The sequence below is a fragment of the Notolabrus celidotus genome, chromosome 9, assembly GCF_009762535.1.
Source record: "Notolabrus celidotus isolate fNotCel1 chromosome 9, fNotCel1.pri, whole genome shotgun sequence".
In the NCBI taxonomy this organism is placed as follows: domain Eukaryota; kingdom Metazoa; phylum Chordata; class Actinopteri; order Labriformes; family Labridae; genus Notolabrus; species Notolabrus celidotus.
In genome coordinates, this window is record NC_048280.1 from 36,235,302 (window position 1) to 36,259,890 (window position 24,589).

The 24,589-nt window shown below is 42.3% G+C and overlaps 1 protein-coding gene across 2 annotated transcripts; it reads right to left on the reverse strand.

The window, feature by feature from the left end:
• Window positions 1–5,208: 5,208 nt before the first annotated feature.
• Window positions 5,209–11,462, reverse strand: isl1 (ISL LIM homeobox 1). 2 transcript variants are annotated; one of them, XM_034692363.1, is made up of 6 exons: window positions 11,240–11,462; window positions 10,623–10,812; window positions 9,538–9,797; window positions 8,148–8,431; window positions 7,266–7,433; window positions 5,209–5,970 (listed from the first exon to the last, which is right to left on the reverse strand). In XM_034692363.1, exons 1-6 carry the CDS (start codon window positions 11,265–11,267, stop codon window positions 5,854–5,856), a joined length of 1,047 nt encoding a protein of 348 aa, XP_034548254.1. In that variant the 5' UTR covers window positions 11,268–11,462; the 3' UTR covers window positions 5,209–5,853. The 2 variants fall into 2 exon arrangements, with proteins under 2 accessions (XP_034548254.1, XP_034548253.1); XM_034692362.1 differs by having other exon boundaries at window positions 8,148–8,434.
• Window positions 11,463–24,589: the final 13,127 nt, after the last annotated feature.

Here is a 24,589-nt window from a genome sequence, read left to right on the forward strand (position 1 = left end):
CTGTGAGGACACTGAAGACACTGAGGATGCTGACTGTGAGGACACTGAAGACACTGAGGATGCTGACTGTGAGTATGCTGAAGACACAGCATGCTGACTGTGAGGACGCTGCAGATGCTGAGGACACTGGCTGGTTTGACAGGAAGCCCCAAAAAGCCGGCAGCTGCATATCATCATCACACAAAGCCAACAGAGGACACAGATCTTGTAGTCCACTGTTTGAGTCCTGCATCATCTGGTTTATGACATCATGAACTGGATGTCTTGTGGACTTCAGTCCACGAGCAGTCAATAGTCCTCCGAAAAAAATCTAAATATCTTCAAAATTGCCGCGTTATTAAAAAATTCACCCCCTGTACAGTGTGTGCTGATCAAGAAATGAGCTATCCAGACTACACTTGGCTGTAAACATGTTTATTTCTGCTGTAAAAATCTTCTTCTTTGAATGGGTGTGTATGTGGTTTCTGGTGTTTCTGAGGCCAGCCTCTAGTGGATGCTTGAGGAACTGCAGTTTTTAACACTTCTGCATTGGCTTCATATTTTAAGATCAGAGATTGCCGCTGGGTCACGAGGCGGAATGAAATCTCTGTTGTGCGTGTCACACAGCAGTTCTGATTACATTGTGTCGACCTGATTAAATCAAATGCCATGTAAATACCTATCTTCAATACTGTCCATGTAACATGTCTTCTGTTTAGGCTAGGGAGCGCCTGTCCATCTGTCTCCACTGAGTTTCAGTTTCACTGTAACAAACAGGTCACAGTAAAGTCAGCTGAAATCTGTCAGACTACAGGGTTTGGGTTAGAACCAAGCGGCAGCCTCCAGTCTCAAAATATGAAGTCCATGCTGAAGTGTTATAAACTGCAGTTCATTGAGCATCCACTAGAGGCTGGCTGCAGATACACCAGAAACCACATACACACCCATTCAAAGAGACGATCTTTACAGCAGAAATAAACATGTTTACAGCCTGGTTCAAAAAACAGTTTAGGTCTACGTAGCTAATTTCTTGATCAGCACACACTGTATGGGGGGTGACATTTTTTCAAATGCGACAGTTCAGAAGATAATAAGATTATGAGTTTTTGCCCCAATTAGGACATGACTGACTTGACTGACAGGCGGGATCAAACCCTGCCTCTTTACCTCACATTAAGTTTAGTTGAGTTCAGCATTTCCAATATGGCTACCACCGTAAAACAGCGCTCAGGAACAAATGGGTGTCATCACGGATACTATGTCCATTTATTATAAACTCTATGGTAAGATGCTGAAATCATCACATCAGGATCCAGGATTATAAGAAGTCTGACTTTAGGATTCGTTCCCTCCGTCTGCAAAATGTCAAACCATCATTTGAAGGGTTTAATCAAATCTGATTCAGCATCAGGACACTTCAGGGTCCAACATGTTCCTACCTGTGACATAGACGTGCACATGATTGTGTAGATTTGAGTTGCTTGGAAATGTGTTTGTTTTGTGTCTTTATGTTGACTTTGTGGTTTAACGCCTGAGGCTCACAGATCCCTTCACTCAGCTGTTCATACCCCTGATGCTTCCAAAGAGACACAAACTGAAACCTCAGAGATTATTAATTCATCCTCATAGCTAGCTTTGAATAAGAGTCCATAAACTGAAGATTCAAGCCGGGGTTGATAATCACATGTTCACCTCTTCCTTTATTTCTGCGTCTGGAGTTAAAACGTTTCAGTGCTCTGAGGTATTTTTACTGGCCGTACACCGAGCAGTGAGAGTGAAACAGACGAGAGCAGTGTGAACACGCAGCATCTCTGTGGGAGCACAGGTGCACTGTGGGATGTTGACCTGCTCCGAGCAGCGGGCAGAAGGTGCAAAAGACAGCGAGTCCTGACGCCCAAATTACAGAGCTCTGCTGGATGGGGACACTCCCCCCGCTGCAGCTCTGCAGACGGAGAGACCAGGAAATACAGACAGACGGAGCAGAGTGACATTTTCCTCCACGCAGAGAAAATGTCCTCCATCCTCCATCCCTCTCTGCCTCTGAGCTCGTTCACATATAAAAATGTCTTCCACGCTAACCCAGAGGTTTGTCATAGCTGCATGTGCTGAGGATTTCATGCAATCATTCCTGATCCATGTCTGCTAATTTCCTGAAACTCAACCAGAAACAGTGACAGGGACTGAAGGAGGCCGCTTCAGACACAGTTTTATCATCAGTGTTCGAGTCACAATTAAACAGACTTTTCTAAAAGAGGCTGCAGAGGAAAACCTGTGAGCCAATGAAAGATCCTCATCAGACTGAGCTGCAGGTCTGACTTCCTATCAGTCAGTTCAGGGCTTCATCGCTGACTAAAGATAAGACCAACATTTTATTTACTTTCACTTCACACACAAAACTCTGTTTGTCCTCCAATCATCACCCTGACAATAAAAGCTGCCTCCTCCTTAAAGGACACATTTTCACGCTTTACACCAACCAGAATCTAAACGTTCCTCTTTGAGTTATTCTTCATCACAGCTCTGTATCTACAGGACTCTTTGGAAAGCTTGCATAAAGTCACAGTCTGAGGTTTTTTTAAGGTAACAGATGAGCGGCTGATGGCAGAGTGAGGACTCCAAAGGGTTTACAGGATTTAAAGGTAGCATACGTGAGTTCAGTGGAGCTGGATTCAAACATGTTTGAAGTCTGTGGATGTATCTGATGGAGGAGGCTGAGGTTAATTCCTGCGTCCTCATGTTTGACTTTGTGGAGTCTCCTCTGCTGTCTGAGTCTCTGAGCGTTCTTTTTTACGGCCTCAGGAAGCAGCAGCATGAAAAACAGACGCTTAGGTATCATCAAACTCAGAGAGTCTGCTGTCCTAGAGAAGGTGAGCAAACAGTCACGAAATATAAATAAATATCTTTGATGCTCTTTTGTTTCCTGCAGCGTGCTTCTGTTTTATTATTAGATTACAGCTTCTCTCCTTTAAACACGCTCACAGACATATGTTCAAATCCTGGAGGGTGTGCTCAGAGCGTGTTTAGTTGATTCAATTTAATCTGCAGGATTTCTTTTCTCTGCCGCAGTGGAAATAATGTATGTGAGATCAGCTCCTGCTCTGGGATTAGGATGTAGGAATGAGCGCTGTAAGGAGTCACCGCTATCACTGTCCCTGAAAGTGTTTTAATGTGTCTTCATTTAGCTGGTCTGTAGAAAATGACCCTACCTATATGAGCATGTGTCTGTGTTTCTTGTGCTGTTATGAATGCACCTGCTGCTACTGATGCTTTTGATAATTAACTGTTCACTAACCCTAAACTTAGGAGTCATCTGGAAACAAGACAGGCAGAAAACTCATTACACTTTCTATTTTCAAGGTTTTATTTCAAATTTAGCTAAGTTGGATTCTATATCTGTGGATATTTTTTACTATAGTGGGTAAAATGTACTATTTTTAAAATAACTTAAAAAAAAAAAAAAATTCTGGAAGACATCTCACGACCCCCCTATTTTTTGTCTTGTGAACCCCCCAGGGGGTCCCGACCCACACTCTGGGAACCCCTGCTATAAATTATCAAATGGAAAGAAGTCAGAAGGTTTGGAGACTTCTTTCCAACTTTGTCCGTAAACTGGGGGATATGTTAGAGCGCACAGAATATTTCACTGCACAGGAGGAGCTCAGAGGACGGGATGGATGGAGGGTGGATGGATGGATGGGTGGATAGCTGGAGGATAGTTTCAGCAGCATGAAGCAAAGAAAGAGTCAGAGATGCAGAGAGAGAAACACATTAGGTGAATGTTTCTGTTCTAAGTGAGTCTTGAGTTCTTGAGTGTAATTATCTGTCAGGGGCTCTAAGCTTGTGCCCCATATATAGAGGCTATAGCCATCATCGCAGAGGTAGAAGGTTCGATTCCAGCCTTGATCATTTACTGCATGTCCTTCCCCACTCTCTACTCCCCACATTTCCTGTCTCTAGTCAGCTGTCCTATCAATTAAAGATGAAAATGCCCCAAAATAGAACTTTAAAATAATCTATCTGACGTGTGTGTTAGAGGGAACGCTCAGGATCTGCAGAGGTTTAGGTTGTAGTGCATTCTGCAGCACACACACACACAGAGAGAGAGAGAGAGAGAGAGAGAGAGAGAGAGAGAGAGAGAGAGAGAGAGAGATTTAAACACTGATGTGAACCTGCAGGAATCGGATGTTTTTTAGTTTTCTAAATGAAGACTCCCGGTTATGATGTTGGAAACATTTTACATCAAACATGTAAATTAAACTTCATATTTAGATATTACTGATTAACAATAAGACTGTATTTAGCAGACATATCAGTATAGGTAATAGGCTCTAATCAGTCTTTAAAAAGCACCTTTTAATGCTTTATTCTGCAGGATGAATAAAACCTCCCGCTCACGGATTTTTAAAGATGATGATGATTTTAAAGAGTTTTGCTTGTGAGCTGCGATCATTCAGATTCTTGTCCCGGTGCTTGTGCAGAATAAAACACTAATATGCACTTTACAATGACTGCATGTCAGAAAATATGCTGCTGTTATAAAATGAAATTACTTTTTTATATTTTAAGATTTAGGCTACACGGTTAAAATGACGCAGCTGCGCCAAACTGCGGCTTCAAAATCTGTATTCTGTTTGTCTGAATTTAAATCTAAAGATTCAATTAAATAATTAACATTAATATTTTACAAACACAATTTCACCTCAGCTAAAAGAATTCAGAAACATTTTTAGTGTTTGGTATTTAGTAGTGAAGATAAAAGCCGGGACTATTTCAATGATTTGAGTCTCTCGGTTCTCCTCTCTGCCCTTTAAACATGCAGACGTGTAATGGCACCACCCGCATCATGCAGGGCGGTCTTTAACACGCTTTCAAAGCTTTTTTAAAACCTGTTTTATTTAAAAGAAATGTATCTCCTGTCAGAGCAGATCAACTCGATGGTTAAAATAAGAGCAGGGGAGGCAGAGGTTTGGATGTTGTGTGTGGAGTTTGTTGTTAAAGCAGGTAAACTGAGACAGCACCGGGCCCAACATGACACCCAGTTAAGCATCCATCAGGCCGGTTAATGGATGTGATGTTCCGCCTCATGTGTGAACGTCCACAGAGAGGGAAAATACACCTAAAGATGATTCAAATCTTCCTTATCCAGATCATTACCAACACGCCCCTGTGATAAAGAGCCACAGACCAAACTCCAGTCATTTTTCTTCTCTTTTTACTTCAGTTAAGAAAGTTACACAAAAGGTGGCAAATTTGTCGACAATAAATAATAAATAATTTTTGTTGCACGGGAACAAACGAAACATTTTCTTCCAGAGCTAACGTTTTTTTTAACTTAATAATAATAATAATAATAATAATAATAATAATAATAATAATAATAATTATAATTATACACATCTTTGGGAAAGAAAAAAAATCTTGTCGGACGGACACTAACTCACACAAATGTCCCACGAAGCTTGTGGCAAAATAGAGGTATACCTTGTTGCAAATGCTTTAGTACTCGGGTCATGAAGAAGAGGATGGTGGTTAAAGATGAAGAGCAGTGCTGTTTCCTCCGGGTCTGATCATGAAGAGGAGCGGGGTCCGATTAAAAAAATCACAAGTCTGTGTGTTTAAAGTCGCGCTCAGCAGGTTCAGGTTCAGGTTCAGGTTCAGGTGTGTCTCCGATAAAGACAGAGTCCGCTTCGCGTCTCCGTTTGGCAACTGGAACCGGGCGCGTGAACGTGCAGCACCGGCCGTGGTGACGCGTCACGGCGGGATGGTGTCCGTGGTAAAATCCCATGATTGTCTTCACAGTGTCAAAATACAACCAGGGGGGTTGTTTGGTGCGGTCCGGGTGGGGTGGGGGGATGAACTAGGCGGTGTGTCCGCTCAGGCCTCGATGGGGCTGGACACCATGCTGTTCGGCGTGTCCGGGAGCTGGGACGACATGGACGCTACCTCACTGCCCGTCGAGTTGGAGCCCGGCCCCCCCTCCGAGAAACTGACCTGCGGGACAGAGGAGACAGAATCAGACACATGCGGGACACTGAGAACATCCTGACACCCTCACCGGTTTCCTTTTCTATGGAGGGCTCCCTCCGCCTGCCGGACCTCAGTGCGACAGTGTGATGGTGTTTGAGATCCATCAAAGTGAACAACATGTCCCTCATCCGTGTCACTGACAGGCTGTCCTGAGATGGAAAACACTCTCTGAACAGCAGCCTGGTGCTGCTCTGATGATCAACGTGTTTGCGTGAGAAACACACACTCAAACTTCTCACACACACAAGACAGATGTGTCCAAGAGGAGGACATGTAGAGGAGGCTAAAGTAAAACATCTGAAATCATGCACCTCGCTCTCTGACCGTGAGGGGAAGAGTGCGCAGCGCAGGAGGCCAGGTCTTCGTTTTTAAAACTCTGCGTCCTCATTTTGTCCTCAAACATCACGAACAGTTTTTGATTGTGAACGAAGTTATTTGTTAAAATGAATAAACCCGCGTCCAGAGAGCGGATCGACTCTCCCTCCACATCCTGTCATCCTGTCATAATAACACTATCCCACTTGACCGTGGCGCAGGGACACGTCGTGCTGTTCTGTGTCCACCTTCAGTCTGAGCTGGTTTAAGAAGTCTGAGGACTCTGTATCTGTCTGTGATGCGTCATTCTAAAACAAGAATACAAAGTTCTCCACCACGGCCTGAGTGTGAGTTAACACAGCAGGGCAGTCTAAGATAAGAGCCGGCCTTCATTCAGACTGATATTTATCTGGTAATCTGTACAGTAACGTGTTTTATAAATACAAAGTGGAGAGCTGGTTTGGATCCTGTGTGATGCTGAGGGCTGGGAATAAACCCTTCAACGCTGGACCAGCGCGCAGCCTCGTTAAAACAATACTGTTCACTCTGTGACTCAAAAAAACATAATCTTTAAAAATTAAAACATTTTTTTAAATGATGTTTTAAATTAAGAAAATATCTGCATCAACATGAAACCGACCCGTTTTATCCCCGAGATGATGCGCGGAGACACCAGGACGCATCATCACATCACGGCTAACAGTGATGGAGAGAACAACTCGTGTGTGGAGAACCAGCCAGATTAATACTGAGAATAATTTGAATTTATTATATATAAATGAACCCTGACAGGCTGCACCCCACAGTCCGAGCACAGTGACTCTCGGGCCTGCACGGTCACATCATCACGGAACATGTTCCAGATCAGTCTGAATATTTCGGATCATTTCATCTAAAACCCGAAGAACACATGTAAAGTGACTGTGCGCAGTGAAATGACGCACCAGTTGTTGGAAGGCGGGCTGGTCGATGTCGCTCTGCAGGGCGAAGTCACTGAGGACCTTCCAGGGCGGCTGGTAGCTCTGAACTTCCACCGGGTTCGCCTGAAGGCCGCCGTCATGCCTCTCCGGACTCGCTGCCACCATCGGGGTCCCCGTCATGCCCTGGATGTTCTGAGAGAGGAGGGGAGCGGGTCAGAACCAGAATACACACACAGGAGCCTACATATCTCTATGAAGGGGCAGGTGATAAGGTGTGTGTGTGTGTGTGTGTGTGTGTGTGTGTGTGTGTGTGTGTGTGTGTGTGTGTGTGTGAGAGAGAGAGAGAGAGAGGGAGAGGGAGAGTGGAGAGGAGGGGGGCCTGAGATGAACTCCTGTCAGTCATTAGAACAATCAATAAACATGTAAACAAATAAGTCAACACAAACAGATGAATATGAGTGGAAAGAGAGCGCGGCCTCCAGCTCCGTCACACTGAGCAGAAGTAAACTCTACACACACACACACACACACACACACACAGAGAGAGAGAGAGAGAGAGAGAGAGAGAGAGAGAGAGAGAGAGAGAGAGAGAGAGAGAGAGAGGTGTTGTGTTGTGTTGAATTAAAGACCTCTCTTCAGGTCTGATGGCGCATCAGAAGAGTCCAGTCTGATAGTGAGGGGTTAAACATGGAGCCTTGTTAATAATGGAGCAGGCCGAGATGCAGTATATATGTATGCTCTCTCTCTCTCTCTCTCTCTCTCTCTCTCTCTCTCTCTCTCTCTCTCTATGTGTGTGTGTGTGTGTGTCCGATCATATACATTCACTCTGTTCGAGCCAAAAAAAAAAAAAAAGCTCCTGGATGTAAAAGTTGGAGTTAATCCCTCCACCTCCCTCCGCCCTCTCACCGTCTTGTCGTTGGGCTGCTGCTGCTGCAGCTGCTTCATCAGGATGCTCCTCTTCTTGTCCTTGCAGCGTTTGTTCTGGAACCAGACCCGGATGACCCGCGGGCTGAGGCCGGTCATCTCCACCAGCTGCTCCTTCATCAGCGCGTCGGGCCGCGGGTTGGCGTTGTAGCAGGTCCGCAGAGTGTGCAGCTGCTTCTCGTTCAGCACCGTCCGGACCCGCGTGGTCTTCTCCGGCTGCTTGTGCACGTGAGGCCGCAGCGCTGGCTGCCGGGCCGAGATTGGTTCTGCTGTTTGGAAAGGACAAGAAAAAGAGGAGAAAGGAGAAAATATATGAGTGGACAGGCCGACACACGGACTGAGAGGAGCTGAGTACTGAGGGGACAGGGATCAGAGTCTACTGAAGTATTTCGGCTGTAGGCCCCGAGCGCTCCCACAGAGCATTACGCACAACCTTTACAGTCATCAGGCTACTTTAGTTTATTCTTATATTCACATTTTAGGTTCTGTATGCTGCAGTGAAATGAAAAAGTTTCATTATAATGTCCCGCTTCTCAAACACATAGCTGACACTGAAGGCCAGTCCAGATCAGAGCCGAGCGCTTTGCGTAAGAGCAGAACATTTCTACACCTCGTCTCTAAAGTCTGCTAAAATAATAACCCAGCAGGGAAGGGTCATGGTTTGAGGGTCTCTGAGCTTCACTTAATGTTGGGAAAAAATTATACTCAACATATTTTATCCCCACAAAGAATTAAAGCTGCTTTAATTTAACATTGTATCATTTAAAGCCAGCACGGCTGCTCCAGAGAAAACCTCACACCCTCCCAGACCTGCAGAGCTCTGCAGTATTTCTTTAGGAGACCAGGCGCACCCCGGACCCACAACCACCATGCACCCCCACCCTCCTCCTGCTCAGTGATAAGTCGGTGTATTTCTGACAGCAGCGCCCGCTCTATCTAATCTACTGAGCCCGGACTGACTGCGCGGAGGTATGCGCGAAAGAACATGTAAAAGTAGAGACTGGTGCAGCAGAAAACTAGACCGACTTTATATGAAAACATAAGACAGGACAGCTCCAACTGTTAGTGCTGACACCGGGAGCGGGTTGAGTTAAAGTCTGCATCAAACAATAAATCTCTCTGACGGTCAGTTTGAGTCTGCAGGACAGGAGGAGCGCTTCATCCCAACCTGAAACATCAGAGAGGCAAAGCGGAGAATCTGTTCGTTTTAACACCTGAACGAAATCCAGCAAACAAAAAAAAAAGAAAGAAAGAAAGAGCTGCGGGACTGCAGTAAAACAGGACATACACATCCAGACAGACAGCAGGTCTGGGCCGATAGTTATCCCAGCAAACAGAGTGCGATTCTGCCCCCCCCTCCCAAGGACTTTACCTGCCATCTGCAGCGGTCTGGCGGGGTGCAGCGGGCTGAGCGGGTCTCCGGCGCCAAGGCTGGCCCGCTCCACCACGTCGTGGTCGGCCCGGCAGAAGAGCCCGTCCTCCCGCAGAGCGAACTCGTCCCCCGGGATGAGCTGGCGGCTGCAGGCAACGCAGCGGAAACACTCGATGTGGTAGACCTTGGACCGGGCCCGCATCACGAAGTCGTTCTTGCTGAAGCCGATGTTACATTTAGCGCACTTGATCCCGTATAACCTGCGGGACACACACACGCACGCTCCGGTCAGACCGACACCGACACGACAACAATAACAACAACAACAACAATAATAATAATAATAATAATAATAATAATAATAATAATAATAATAATAATAAACTGTAGTGGTTTAAAGAAAAGCACATTTATAATGTAGGCCTAGTTATAATAAATATGTGTAAACTCAATGGCAGTATTAATTGAATTATTATTACAGTAAATGTATCACATCGGAAGTGGTAACAAAATCCTGTTCATGATCAAATTAAAAGAATAAATATGAAGTCTATTTTCTGGATGATATTTTCTGAATTGTTTTGAAATAATAAAAACAAGAGAGTTATTATGAGACAAGCTGAAGGCCTGTCGGTGTTCTGAAGGAATAATCCTTCACATGCGTCTTTAGAATAATATCAGTTATTAATGCTGAGGCTGTGACATGAAATAAAGTCCAGTCTGCGTGTTTGTCATATTCCGCAGGTCCATCTGTCACAGCTGGAGAGTCTGATCATAATCAATGATCATAAATAAATGATGTGGCCCTGATGCTCATTGTTTCAGCTGTATAACCTACATCTTTCATAAACTCGGAAACATTAAATACTGTTGTTTTTCCTCAGGATGAATGTGCTTTTAAAGATGACTCTGATCCTGATATTTGATATCTAAACCGAATAGAAACATCTGCGCGTGGCTGTGATCGGTCCGGATAAACTGGATCCTAAAAATAGATTTAAAAATAAGAATAATAATCCAGGCAGTTCAGCTCCAGCTCGTGTTTCACACAGAGGGTCCCCTCGGCCCGGCTCGGCCCGTCCTACCTGATGTAGTCCCGTTTACAGTACGTCTTTCCGTCCCGGACGAAGCACGTGCACGACTCGTCCAGGTACTGGTTGCACTCGGCACATTTGAGGCACGCGGCGTGCCACTCCAGGTCCGGAGAGACCCGCAGGATGTACTGGTCGTGGATCTGATTCCCGCAGCCCACGCAGAGAGACACGAGCCGCTTCTCTGTAACACACACACGAACACACACGAACACACACATACACACTGTTAACAACTCATCTCTAATTATCGGCCTCTAAATTATGAAACAGTTATTCTATTTCCCTTTATTATTATTATTATTATTATTATTATTATTATTATTATTATTAATAACAATAATAATAATACTATTATTATTAATATTGTTATTTTCATTATTATATTTACTGAAATTTTATTTTGCTTTGAAATGTCTTAAATCGTGTTCCCTCCTGTGTCTTTATCCTCGGCTCAGACTTAAACTCAAAGTGTGTTAAAGGGATCCTCTGTGTGTAGCAGGCCGACTGAACCTGTTTCCAGCCTGTAGCATCAAACATCTAATACCCCCCAAAGTTGAGCTGAATTCAGTCCGATGTTCGCGGCCCAAACCCCGGAGAAGTTTTCTTACTTTTCGGCGGGTCCCCCATGTCTCCCATGTCCACAAAGTAAGGCGCGGTGAGGTCCACTGTCTCAGCGGGCTGCGGGTCCTGGAAGCCGGGGTTAGTCCTCCGCTGCCGGGCTGGGCTGCCGGGCCAGGGGCTGCGTGTCCGGCTCGGAGAGAGAGTGTGTATGTGTGTGTTTGATGCCGGTGTGTGTGCAGCTCTGATCCTGCATGACAAGCGGCGGGCTGACGTAGGACAGCAGCACGTCATCTGCATGAGCAGCTGATTGGTTGTGCAGAGCCTGAGCACCGCGCGCGTACACACACATGCATACACACTCACACACACACACACACACACACACACTGGCACACTTCTTGCTGCATATCATTTGTTTTCCAGTTCTTCTCTTTTCTCGTTGTTTTTTTCCCCCGGTTGGTTGTGAGTGTGTAGCGGCTGCGCGCGCTCTCGTTTCCTTAAAATTAGACTCACACTTCAACTATTGTTTCTATTTGAACGGTCTAACTGCAGACACAGTGTGCCATGGAGGAAACGTTTCTGGACTCTACAGGAGACGATTTATAAACGAATTTAATTATGATTCTCTTTTTAAATATGGCCTCGCGCTTTTACGCGCATGTTTAGGACGCGGCACAGGCGGTGTGTGTGAGCCTGTACGGTGTGATACAGGCCTCATTAAATAATATGTTGCATTTCATTTATATAAAACCAAACCTCAAAATGTTAACTTATCATACAGTCACAAAAGAGCTGAACTGAGACTCCAGACACCCTCCTCCTCTGAGGGATCACTCCAAAAAGAGACGGTTACCCTAAAAATAACAGACTATATCAAGGAAACTTGGACCCAGCGTTTATTTCTGCAGAGAACATCTGAATCAGAACGGGTACAGGCCGGGACCCGCAGCATCATCAGCTCTGACACACGCTCTCTCTCTCTCTCTCTCTCCCTCTCTCTCTCTCTCTCTCTCTCTCTCTCTCTCTCTCTCTCACACACACACACACACACACACACACACACCCACACACACTAACACGCCCTCTTGTGTTAGTAACCTCTGCGCGCTGCAGACGGACAGACAGAGGACATAGACAGCAGCTTTTAAAGAAACATGCAGTATGTGCATGCACGCAAACATCTCTAAAGTCACGAGGGAACATTCAGATAGACAGAAAGATAGACAGACAGACAGACAGACAGACAGACAGACAGATAGATAGGTAGGATCTTTAATCACTGAGATATAGACGGAAGGCCTCGTGTGAAAATAAAACTCACTGTTTCATATTTTTTCTTAATGTTCGTTTATTCTCTAAAGATTAAGTCTAAATTACATTAAAATAATAAACATGTTATTAATGATTATTATTTGTATTTTGGGATTGTGTTTGACAAATTAGACCTAAATGAATTAAATGAAACTGAAGGTGTTTGCGGTTCTGATGTCACCTAACCCTTTGACGTCATAACCTCTCCGTTAATGGTTTAAATGCGAGAGTGTGTGTTGGAGGATTAAACATGAAGAAACGATGATATTAAGATGTGAGTCTTTCAAGTGCGGAGATGTTAGTGAGCTACACTCAACATTTTAGGTGTTATCATAAATCGCGTTATGGGGTGTGGCTCTGTGATATAGCTCACAGGTTAAACCCTCTGTGATTGGTTATTGAGATCATGTATTAACCACTAAACAGGAAACACAGCAAACCTGCTGGCTGCTATCATGGGACATGCAGACATTTATTCAAACCAACTAAACAGAAAGTCTCATCAGTTTTTCATCATGAAATAATAAACATGTGTTAATAAAACCAAGCAGCTCTTTCAGAAGTTCTGAACGTGTGTTTTGTGTTGTTACCTTTGAGGAAACCTTTGTGTACAAAAGTGATTCACAGCAGGAGAGACTGAGATGACTATCATCACTGCTCTGTTTTATTATAAGCTATGACGAACATATGAAAGGCCAAGTCTCTTACAATGCACAGGTACCTCACTCTCTGATCATCTCTCTGCAGTTTCAAAGCTTCATGTCAGTGTTTTTTTTGTGTGCTTCAATAACAGAGCCACAGTTGAATAGGAATTCTTCTTCTTCTTCTTCTTCTTCTTCTTCTTCTTCTTCTTCTTCTTCTTCTTCTCATTTTGTTGCTTTGAAAATTAGGCAGTAAAGTGTGTTCCCTGTCCATGTGTAAGATGTTCTGTTGTCAGTATGATTTGATGTTTAATCCCAAAAAATTACTGCTCCTTTAAATAAATTACAAAACATGAAAATAATGACTCTGTATGTTTTACAGCAGCATTAGAATGAAGTCATTTTTAAAGACCAATCATTGTCTTCTATACAGAGGACAGGGTTCAGGAGCTCTGTGTTTCAAGATACTGTGACCCACAATCTGTAGCTTTCCTTTATTGTATTTTATATTTATTTTATGTTATTATCTATTTTATTTTATTTTATATTTATCTTATTTTATTTTACCTTTATTTCATTTTATGTATACTTTCCTTTATTATATTTTAGCTTTATTTTATACTTTATTTTATTTTATTTTGTTTTATTTTTTATTTTATTTTATAATTTAATTTATTTTATTTTACTTGACCTTTGTTTTATTTTATGTATATACTTTATTATTTTTTATCTTTATTGTATTTTATTATTTTTATTTGATCCTTATTTTATTTTATTGTATTTGTATTCATATCTTATTTTATTCCTTCTTCCAATAATATCTAACTTTCTTACATACTGTTTATAAGAGCTCTGTAATGCCCAAATTTCCCTCCCCGAGATAGATAAAGTATTTCTGATTCTATTTAATTCATTCATTCATTCATTCATTCGAACCTCTATTTATTCTTTCGATCACACCGAGGTTTCCCTCATTTCCAAAGCCATTAATCACTAAAACAAAAAGGAGATAGAGGTCTGTGTAATGAAATCCTGAATACAGAGGTGCTGGTCAGAATGAGTGTGTTGTGTAGGACATCAGTGCAGACACCAGGACAGGACAGGTACTACAGGAAACTGTCCTCAGGTGTCGTCACACAGCTCACCTGTTGCCCTCTTTGCATTATTTATTTCAGTTATTTAAAGCTCCAGTGAGGAACTTTTGTTATGTGTGGATTTTGGTGCCCCCTGTGGACAAAATAGTACCGCTTATGTCTTTGCTGATTTTGTGCTTTTGCATGTAAGTTGTTGTTTATGTTTCATGATAGATTAAAACAGATGAACGTATGAGTCAGGTAAACTACAGCTGGCAGCTTCTTTATGTTAAAGCACAAATACTCATTGAATGAGATAATTAATACATTCTTTTTTTTTAATGAACCTTTATTTAAAACATGATCTCATTGAGACTGGAGGTTTCATTCTTAAAACAGTCACTGTGGTCAGACTCTTCTTTATCGTCTTTGACTGTGACAGAGGATTCGTGCTCGATCGTCAGAGCTCTGCTGAAACTTTCACCAGAGCAGGGCTGGATTGAACTGTTCAGCTCTCACCTGCCCATGCATGAAGCTTACCTTTTATTTACATCTCTAATCAGCAGTTGTGAAATATTTTACACTTTTTCTGACTCGTTTTGTGAGATATGTGATATTGGCTTTGAATAATGTGTTGCATGATGTGAACAAAGCTGTATTAGGGAGTCATGGAGGTAATGAAGTTTATATTGATGGCTGAGGTGGAGTTGATACAGTAGCATCCACAAGGTCACATTCAAACAGGCCTTTCAGAAGGGGACAGATTTTATACAGTGGATATCAAAAGTCTACACCCCCCTGTTAAAATGCAAGGTTTTGTGATGTAAAAAAATGAGACCAAGATACACTACCATTCCAAAGTTTGGGGTCACTTAGAAATGTCCTTATTTTTGAAAGAAAAGCACTGTTTTTTTCAATGAAGATAACATTCAATTAATCAGAAATACACTCTATACATTGTTAATGTGGTAAATGACTATTCTAGCTGCAAACGTCTGGTTTTTAATGAATATCTACATAGGTGTATAGAGGCCCATTTCCAGCAACCATCACTCCAGTGTTCTAATGGTACATTGTGTTTGCTAATCACGTTAGAAAGCTAATGGATGATTAGAAACATCTTGAAAACCCTTGTGTAGTTACGTTAGCACAGCTGAAAACGGTTTTGCTGGTTAGAGAAGCTGTAAAACTGGCCTTTCTTTGAGCTAGTTGAGTATCTGGAGCATCACATTTGTGGGTTCGATTATACTCTCAAAAAGGCCAGAAAAAGAGAACTTTCATATGAAACTCACCAGTCTATTCTTGTTCTTAGAAATGAAGGATATTCCATGCGAGAAATTTCCAAGAAACTGAAAATTTCCTACAACGATGTGTACTACTCCCTTCAGAGAACAGCAGAAACAGGCTCTAACCAGAGTAGAAAGAGAAGTGGGAGGCCCCGGTGCACAACTGAACAAGAAGACATGTACAGTAGAGTCTCTAGTTTGAGAAACAGACGCCTCACAGGTCCTGAACTGGCAGCTTCATTAAATGGTACCCGCAAAACCCCAGTGTCAACGTCTACAGTGAAGAGGCGACTCTGGGATGCTGGCCTTCTAGGCAGAGTGGCAAAGAAAAAGCCATATCTGAGACTGGCCAATAAAAGGAAAAGATTAATATGAGCAAAAGAACACTGACATTGGACAGAGGAAGATTGGAAAAAAGTGTTATGGACAGACAAATCAAAGTTTGAGGTGTTTGGATCACACAGAAGAAGATTAGTGAGATACAGAACAAGTGAAAAGATGCTGGAAGAGTGCCTGACGCCATCTGTTAAGCATGGTGGAGGTCATGTGATGGTCTGGATTCACAGAAAAATGCCATGAAAGGGCTGTATTGCACATTTACGACGGTCCCTGAATGTACCTCGCAGTGACAGAGGCACTTGACAGGCAGTTCACGCACTCTGAAGTGAATCTGCATCTTTGATGACTAGGAGTTGATCAAAACTTACTAAATGTGTCTGATGTTTCAACAAACTGGATTAAATCAAGCTGTAGACGAGGAGCTTTTTACGGTGAGAGCGGCAACAACGTCAAACATCAAATAGTAAACAGACGTCCCCCGGTTGTGTCTTTGTCACTAACACACACCGGGGGTAAAAATCATCAATGAAGACGAGACAGATGCATGGAGGTGAGGAGAGCTGGTTCATAAAGCACACCTGCTGCAGGTAGAGACCAAGCTAACACTGAGCCCCTCAGATAATTACTCTAGTATCTATAAATAACAACGTTGTCATGGTCACTTGTCCTGCCTGCTGTCCTCTCTTTTCACCCGTTCTCTGTGCGTGTTTTACTGTTGAAAAGTGCCGATCAAGTGAGGACTTACGTTTATGTTCCATGGAAGTGAAATTGATGACTAAACCGATGACGTACAGGGGCTGAGATTAAGGTAATTGGTCAAAGTTGCGGGAAAGTTCCGGTGATTGTATAAAATTGCAAGGCCGCGAAAAAATCGCTCTGATTGGTTGAATTTGCGTTGATAGTTGCGATCGCGAAATCGCAACTTCCTGGAGGGACTGGCTTTGGTGCAGGTAAAGTGGGAGATTTGTAAAAAAATAAAAGGGATTTTGAATAATGAAGGCTATCACTCAATTTTGCAACGCCATGCCATACCCTGTAGACAGCGCTTGATTGGAGCCAATTTCCTCCTACAACAGGACAATGACCCAAAGCACACCTCCAGATTATGCAAGAACTATTTAGGGAAGAAGCAGGCAGCTGGTATTCTGTCTGTAATGGAGTGGACAGCGCAGTCACCAGATCTCAACCCCATTGAGCTGTTGTGGGAGCAGCTTGACCGTAATGTAAGCAAGAAGTGTCCATCAAGCCAATCCAACTTGTGGGAGGTGATTCAGGAAGCGTGGGGTGAAATTTCTTTAGATTCCCTCAACAAATAAACAGCTAGAATGCCAAAGGTCTGCAATGCTGTAGTTGCTGCAAAGGGAGCATTCTTTGATGAAAGCAAAGTTTGAAGGACAAAATTATTATTTCAACTAAAAATCATTATTTTTAACATTCTCAATGTCTTGACTATATTTTCTATTCATTGTGTAACTCATTTAATAAATAAAAGTGTGAGTTTTCATGAAAAACACAAAATTGTCTGGGTGACCCCAAACTTTTGAACAGTAGTGTAAATCATGTCAGAACTTTTTCCACCTTTAATGTGACCTATAACATGAGCAATTCAACTGAAAAAATTGAAATCTTTTAGGGGGAAGAATAAAAAATAAAACACTAAAATAATGTGGTTGCATAAGTGAACACACCCTCTTATAACTGGGGATGTGTGTTCAGAATTAACCAATCACATTCAAACTCATGACAAATAGTAGTCAGTATCCACCTGTCATAATTTAAAGTGACTTTGATTAATCCCAATAAAGATCAGCTGTTCTTGGAGGATCTTCATCACATGTCCTCAGTTCATCTTACAGCAAAAGCCATGGTCCACAGAGAGCTTCCACAGCAGCAGAGAGATCTCATGGTTGAAAGGTATCAGTCAGGAGAAGGGTACAAACATGTTCCAAGGCATTAGATATACCATGGACCACAGTGAAGACCGTCATCATCAAGTGGAGAAAATATGGAACAACAGTGACATTACCAAGAACTGGACATCCCTCCAAAACTGATGAAAAGACCAGAAGAAAACTGGTCAGGGAGGCTTCCAAGAGGCCTACAGCAACATTAAAGGAGCTGCAGGGATTTCTGACTAGTACTGTCTGTGTACTACATGTGACAACATCTCTCTTATTCTTCATATGTTTCTGCTATGGGTAGGGGGGCAAGACGGAAGACTTTTCTTATGAAGAAAAACATCCAAGCTCGGCAACATGTTTCAAAAACACACATGAAGTCTCCCAAAAGCATCAAATGTTTTATGGTCTGATGAAACCAAGGTTGAACTTTTTGGCCATAATTCCAAAAGGTATGTTTGTCATAAAAACAACACTGCACATCACATAAAGAACACCAGACCCACAGAGAAGCATGGTGGGGGCAGCATCATGCTTTGGGCCTGTTTTTCTTCAGCTGGAACCAGGGCCTTAGTCAAGGTGGAGGGAAGTATGAACAGTTACAAACACCAGTCAGTTTAACACAAAACCTCCAGGCCTCTGTTAGAAAGATGAAGATGAAGAGGAATTTCACCTTTCAACACGACAACAAACCAAATCATACATCCAAATCAACAAAAGCATGGCTTCACCAGAAGAAGGTTAAAGTTTTTGGAATGGCCCAGCCAGAGTCCAGACCTGAATCCAGTTGAATATCTGTGGGGTGTTCTGAAGAGGGCTGTGCACAGGAGATGTCCTCACTATCTGATGGATTTGGAGCTTTTGTAAAGAAGAATGGGCAAATATCACCACGTCAAGATGTGCCATGCTAGTAGACTCCTACCCAAAAAGACTGAGTGTTGTGATAAAATCAAAATGGGCTTCAAACAGTTATTAGTTAAAGGATGTGTACACTTATACAATCACATTATTTTATTTTTAATTCTTCCCCCTAAAAGATTTTAATTTTGTTTTCAGTTGAATTGTTCATGTTATAGGTCACATTAAAGGTGGAAAAAGTTCTAACATGATTTATCTTTGTCTCAATTTTTTACATCACATAACCTGACATTTTAACAGGGGGGTGGAGACTTTCGCTGCCCACTGTACTTCCTTATTATTCTCAGGAAAATACAGTAAGAGTGATTCTGAGAGAGAAGAATACATGCAGTGATCGTCAGTATGGAGCAGAGCGGGATTAAAAAGGAAAGAGTGGAGCAGAGAAGTGACAGACGGAAGAGGAATGGATCAGTGTGTGTGTGTCTGATTTTCTTGGTGCATCGTTGTGTTATTGTTGTCTCTAAAGCTTGCCCATCATGTTCATTTTCAGCTCACATTTCAATAAAACACATCTCAGTCTCTTCAGGGACTCCTCCCTTAATGCTCCCCTCTGATTGGCCAGATATCAGGAAGTCTGTAAACACAGGCTCCTCCCCCTGTGGGTGTTGTGTCACTGTCACATAGAGTTAGGAAAGGACGTAGATATAGAGACTAACCAGATAGGGTATGTGTGTAGGTGTCAGAGTGTAAGAGCATGCTGATGTTACAGCTTTTCTTCACTTTTCATGATGAGTGTTAAGAGAAAGCAGGATGTGCTTCAACAAAGACTATTTTGTCCACTGGGGGCGCCAAACAGCATCAACCAAAAGTTCTTCACAGGAGCTTTAACATGAGATATAATCAAATATGAGGAAACATTAAAGCTCCTGTGAGGAGTTTTTATCTATAAGGTGTAAAATGAACACTGATGCCTGTTTATAGCTTATAATCATAGCCTGTATAAATAACGTACCTAGTATCCGTGACATCACTCATCTGCTCCTGTTCCATCAGTGGATGCCACATTGGAAAAGCTGAACTTTTAACCTTTTCACTAACAGCTACAGTGTTCCCGCCTGTCAGTCGAGTCAGCTGTGCCTCTCATAATGGAAAACTCATAATCTTAAAATCTTAAAAACTGCTGTGTTATGAAAAAATTCACCCCGTACAGTGTGTGTTTTTTGAATCAGGCTGTAAACATGTTTATTTCTGCTGTAAAGATCATCTTCTTTGAATGGGTGTGTACGTGGGTTCTGGTGTTTCTGCAGCCAGCCTCAAGCAGACGCTCGATGAAGTGCAGTTTTAACACTTCCGTACTGGATTCAATTATCACGGTCAGAGGTTGCCGCTTGTTTATAATACAAAGCCCGACCTTCACCATAAAGACTGATTATTTATTCATATTTATTTTTACTACATGAAAGCACTGCCTCGGGGTAGGTGTCAGCTGAAGTGATTAACATCTCAAGAGAGACAGCAAAGCTTCTAGATGAGTGGTACAGGTTGAAATCTTAAGTTATTTATAGTTATTGAACATCACATATCAATCAATCTTTCAATCAATCTTTATTTGTATAGTGCCAAATCACAACAAACGTTATCTCAAGACGCTTTTACAAACATAGGAGGTCTAGACCACACTATGTCAAATTATGAACAGAGACCCAACACCAAGACAGGGTAAGACTCAGTCTGACCCCACCTTAATCCACCATGAGCATTGCACATCGCAGTATTTAGCTAGTTACAGTGGTGAGGAAAAACTTCCTTTTAACAGGCAGAAACCTCAGGCAGAACCAGACTCATGTTAGACAGCCATCATGCCTCGACTGAGTTGGGTCTGGAAAGACAGATAGAGGGGAGTAAGAGAGAGAAGTGATAGTGATGAGACGAGTCGTAGAAGCTGTTGCCGCTGGAGTCCAGCACGTCCGTATCAGCTGGAGTCCAGATCGTCCACAGCAGGAGGACGTCTACGGCAGCTCAGAGGAATCTACGAGACAATGGAGCTCAGGGACTCCAGAAAGGTCTATGGTTAGTAACTTTAATGGGACAGGCAGAGTTAAAGTAAGTGATGAAGGGGTTGGGGGGAAGAAGGTGAGCTAGGATCCCAGTGTGTCAATGTATAGAACAAAACTAGCCAAGATGCGAGGTTCAGTTTTGTCCACAGGGGGCGCCAAATCCGCACCAGTCAAAAGTTTCTAACAGAAGCTTTAAAGGGGTTTTATCATAGACTGTATAAAATATGGACGTAGTATCCGTGATGTCACCCATCTGTTCCTGAGAGCTGTTTTGAAGCCAATTGACGGCGGCAGCCATATTGGAAATGCGGAACTCAACCAGGCAGAGTGTGACGTAGTGTGAGCCTCCTAGCCAACAGCTATGTGTTCCCGACCGGGAGTCACATCAGTCATGTCCTTATTTGGGCAAAAACTTGAAATCTTCATGTCTTCTGAACCGTCACTTTAGAAATAAATTCACCCCCGTACAGTGTGTGCTGATAGAGAGGTTAGCTTCGTAGGGCCATTTTTTTTTTTGAACTAGACTGTAAACATGTTTATTAATGCTGCAAAGATCTTCTTTTTCCCATTCATGTCTATGTGGTTTCTGGTGTTTCTGCAGCCAGCCTCAAGAGGATTCTCCATGTATTGCAGTTTATAACACTTCCTCATGGGCTTCATAGTTTGAGACCGGAGGTTGCCGCTTGGGTTTTACACAGTGTTGCCAACTCCTCAGTGAGGAATTGGCTGTCCTAAAAGTCACTAGAAGTTGCTAAATGACATCATCACTTAATTTGCATAATTGTAATTTTAATGGACGCTGCAGGAGAGACGTGTAACATTGACGAAGAGACAAAAAGAGGTTAAAAAACACCCCAAATATGTTTTTAACTACACTTAGGAGCCTACAACAAATCAAAGTCAAACATTACATTTTCAACCAGAACATTTTCTACATGTTTACTATATACTATCTACATGAACTATCTAATGAACCAAACAAATCATCTATGGCAATGTACTCCCTTTGGTTATCTTTAGTTAATACAGACAATAATAATGTTGTAACATTTTGTAATTACGCTTTTTTATTTTTTATTTTTTTTATTTTATATATGTGTATATATGTGCATGTGTATGTATATATCATTTTTATTATTTTTTTTCCTTTTCATTTCTTTAATTGTAATTGTGTGTCTTTGGAAATGTTTAAAAAACTCAATAAACATATTGTTTAAAAAAAACTATCTAATGAACCAAAAAGAGACAGTAGGCGGGATCAGCCAGCGGTGTCTTCGTACATGCGTGATACATTAACAGTCTGGATGCTGAGGGGTGAACGCCTCCTGCTCTGAATGCAGCTAGGAGGGACTCACAGCAGCGTACACTGCTCGTTGAGTAGAGTAAGAATGATACATGCTTTCACGTCAGTCTCCAAAAGTCTCCATTAACACCAGAAAAAGGCGCTAGATTTGTCGCTAGTCGCTTTTTAAAAAAGAGTCGCTAGAGGAGTCTGAAAACTCACTAAATATAGAGACAAAGACGCTAAGTTGGCAACACTGGTTTTACAGGCTTGACTTACAGGATGGATTTATCACAGGACAAGAAAATATATATATATGATGCTGGAAAATGTTTTTATGATGAGCATTTTGCATATCAGCATTTCAGATCCAGATTCAGAATACTTTATTAGTCCCAGAAGGGCAATTCAGTTTTACAGTCAACCCGTCCATAGTACAAAATATACGTACAGTAAAGGAAATAAATAATACATCGTGACATCAACAACAACCACAACCAGTGACCGTACAGCAGAGCGGGATTCGGAGTGATTCTCGGTTTATTCCGCCTTTTGTGCATTTAGCATCCTTATTGCAGAAGGGATTAAATAATCAACTCAACTCCACTCAACTCAACTTTATTGACATTCATTCTGGACATCTATGTGCAAAGCAGTGCAAGTGCAAATAAATGAAAGACAGACAATACACTGACAACAAAGACAGAATATAAAAACAAGGCGAAACAACAACATGAGGACAGACGAGAAAGGGCCGACTATTTGAGTAAAACTAAACTAAACTAAATATGGATAATGGAGGGAATAAGTGAGGTAGTGCAGGGTGCGAATGTTGCAATATATATATATGTTGAATAAATCGAGAAGCTAAACTATTGAGTTGAAATAAATAGGCAGTAATAAATAGTTATTATTATTCATTTGCAAAGTGGTTTGTTTTCCTCACCAGCACATTATACCACTGACCTGAGGGCATGATTGCAAATTCACTGCCAAGTATGTGATCAGGTTGGGTTAAAACTCTGTTTGCTTTCTGGACCACCGGCGCTGTCCAAATTGGAGCAGAGGTCCTTAAGCTGGACTCCAGTGATTTTGGATTCTGATGATGCCATTCAGACACTTCTAAACCAGCAAATGCAAGAATACATGGCTGCTTTTGGGGTTGACACTGGATTTCACAGTTTCATAGTTTCACCTCACGATTATGGTGGCCAGAAGAATTCACAATGATGATATTAATGTGATATTTAAGGAAAACTTAGAATGAAAAACAGTGCCATTAGTCAGATTAAGGAAAGCGAGGGTGGAGCGACACGTTACTTCATAAACTTTGACTTCCATGAGATCATTGTGAAGTGCTCTGAAATCACATGTGTGGTGAATTGGGGATATATAAATTAAGACTGATTGATTATTCATTTCTAATTATGTTCAGTTATAAATATATTCTTTGTCGTGTGATTCTGAGGTACATTTTGTCCACAAACACATCGTCTGTTTTATGAAATCTAAAAACCTTGCTTTCATCAGTCATCTCCTCGGACATGATTTGAGCTGCAGTAGAAACCACACACTGTAGTAAAGGCTAGCTGGTTCTTCTTCTTTGTTTCTCCTTTGTTTTATGGTGGGTTAAAACAAGCATAAAGAACCACGACTGCAATTACTCCCCATAAAATCTAGACTAGAATTTAAAATCCTTCTTCTGACCTACAAAGCTCTTAATGATCAGACACCTTCATAACTTAAAGAGCTCATAGTGCCCTATTACATCTCTAGAACACTACGCTCCCAACATGCAGGCCTGCTGGTCGTACCTAAAGTCTCTAAAAGTAGTATGGGAGGTAGAACCTTCAGTTATCAGGCCCCCCTCCTTTGGAATCATCTACCAGTCAGGGTCCGGGAGGCAGACACCCTCTCTACTTTTAAGAGTAGGCTTCAAACTTTCCTTTTTGATAAAGCTTATAGTTAGAGCTGGATCAGGCTTGGACCAGCTCTTAGTTATGCTGCTATAGGCTTAGACTGACACACTGGGATCCTGTCTCTCTCCTCTCTGAGGCCCTCATCAGATAGATCCAGGGTTCGACACAGAGGAGTGAAAGCATGTCTACTGAGGTACAGACATGCTAACATCATATAGTTTATTTGTAGTGTTTGGATGAAAGGTTGGGTTCAGGCTCCTGCTGGTCCTGTAGGATATCACAGACCTGAAAACCTAAAGACAGAGTCTGTAGGAGGGTAATCTTGACACTATTAACATATGTTGTAGCAGACTTTGGATACTCTGGTTTATTAATGTTTTTCTTTTTCAGTGTGTCCTACCCCTCCAAAGGTCAGCTCTGGTCAGACCAGGCCCGGATGTTCAGCCGCACACTGGCCTGAGGGCTCCAGACTCCCAGGGGCCTCGGAGGCCCCAGGCTCTCTGACCAGCAGGCTGGGTGATGTGATTAATCTAACATGATTAATCTTTACTCAGGGTGTGATTGAGATGTTCTCAAACAGACAGCCAGCTTTGTTTCACAAACTCTGCACACTGGGGGCAAAGTTTCCCCGGATGTCCGGTCCTGTTTTGCATTGTTGTGTTGAATCAGTGTCCTGCACAGTGGGACGTTTCTGTTCAGCAGAATTTGCTTGAGGTTCTATTGGGGCCTTTTT

Coding starts and splice junctions, on each gene's coding strand:
- isl1 (XM_034692362.1), bottom strand. CDS start 11,267: ATGGGAGACATGGGGGACCCGCCGAAAA. Junction 10,813..11,239: donor CATGGGGGACCCGCCGAAAA/GTAAGAAAACTT, acceptor TGTGTGTTACAG/AGAAGCGGCTCGTGTCTCTC. Junction 5,971..7,265: donor AGCCCGCCTTCCAACAACTG/GTGCGTCATTTC, acceptor TCTGTCCCGCAG/GTCAGTTTCTCGGAGGGGGG.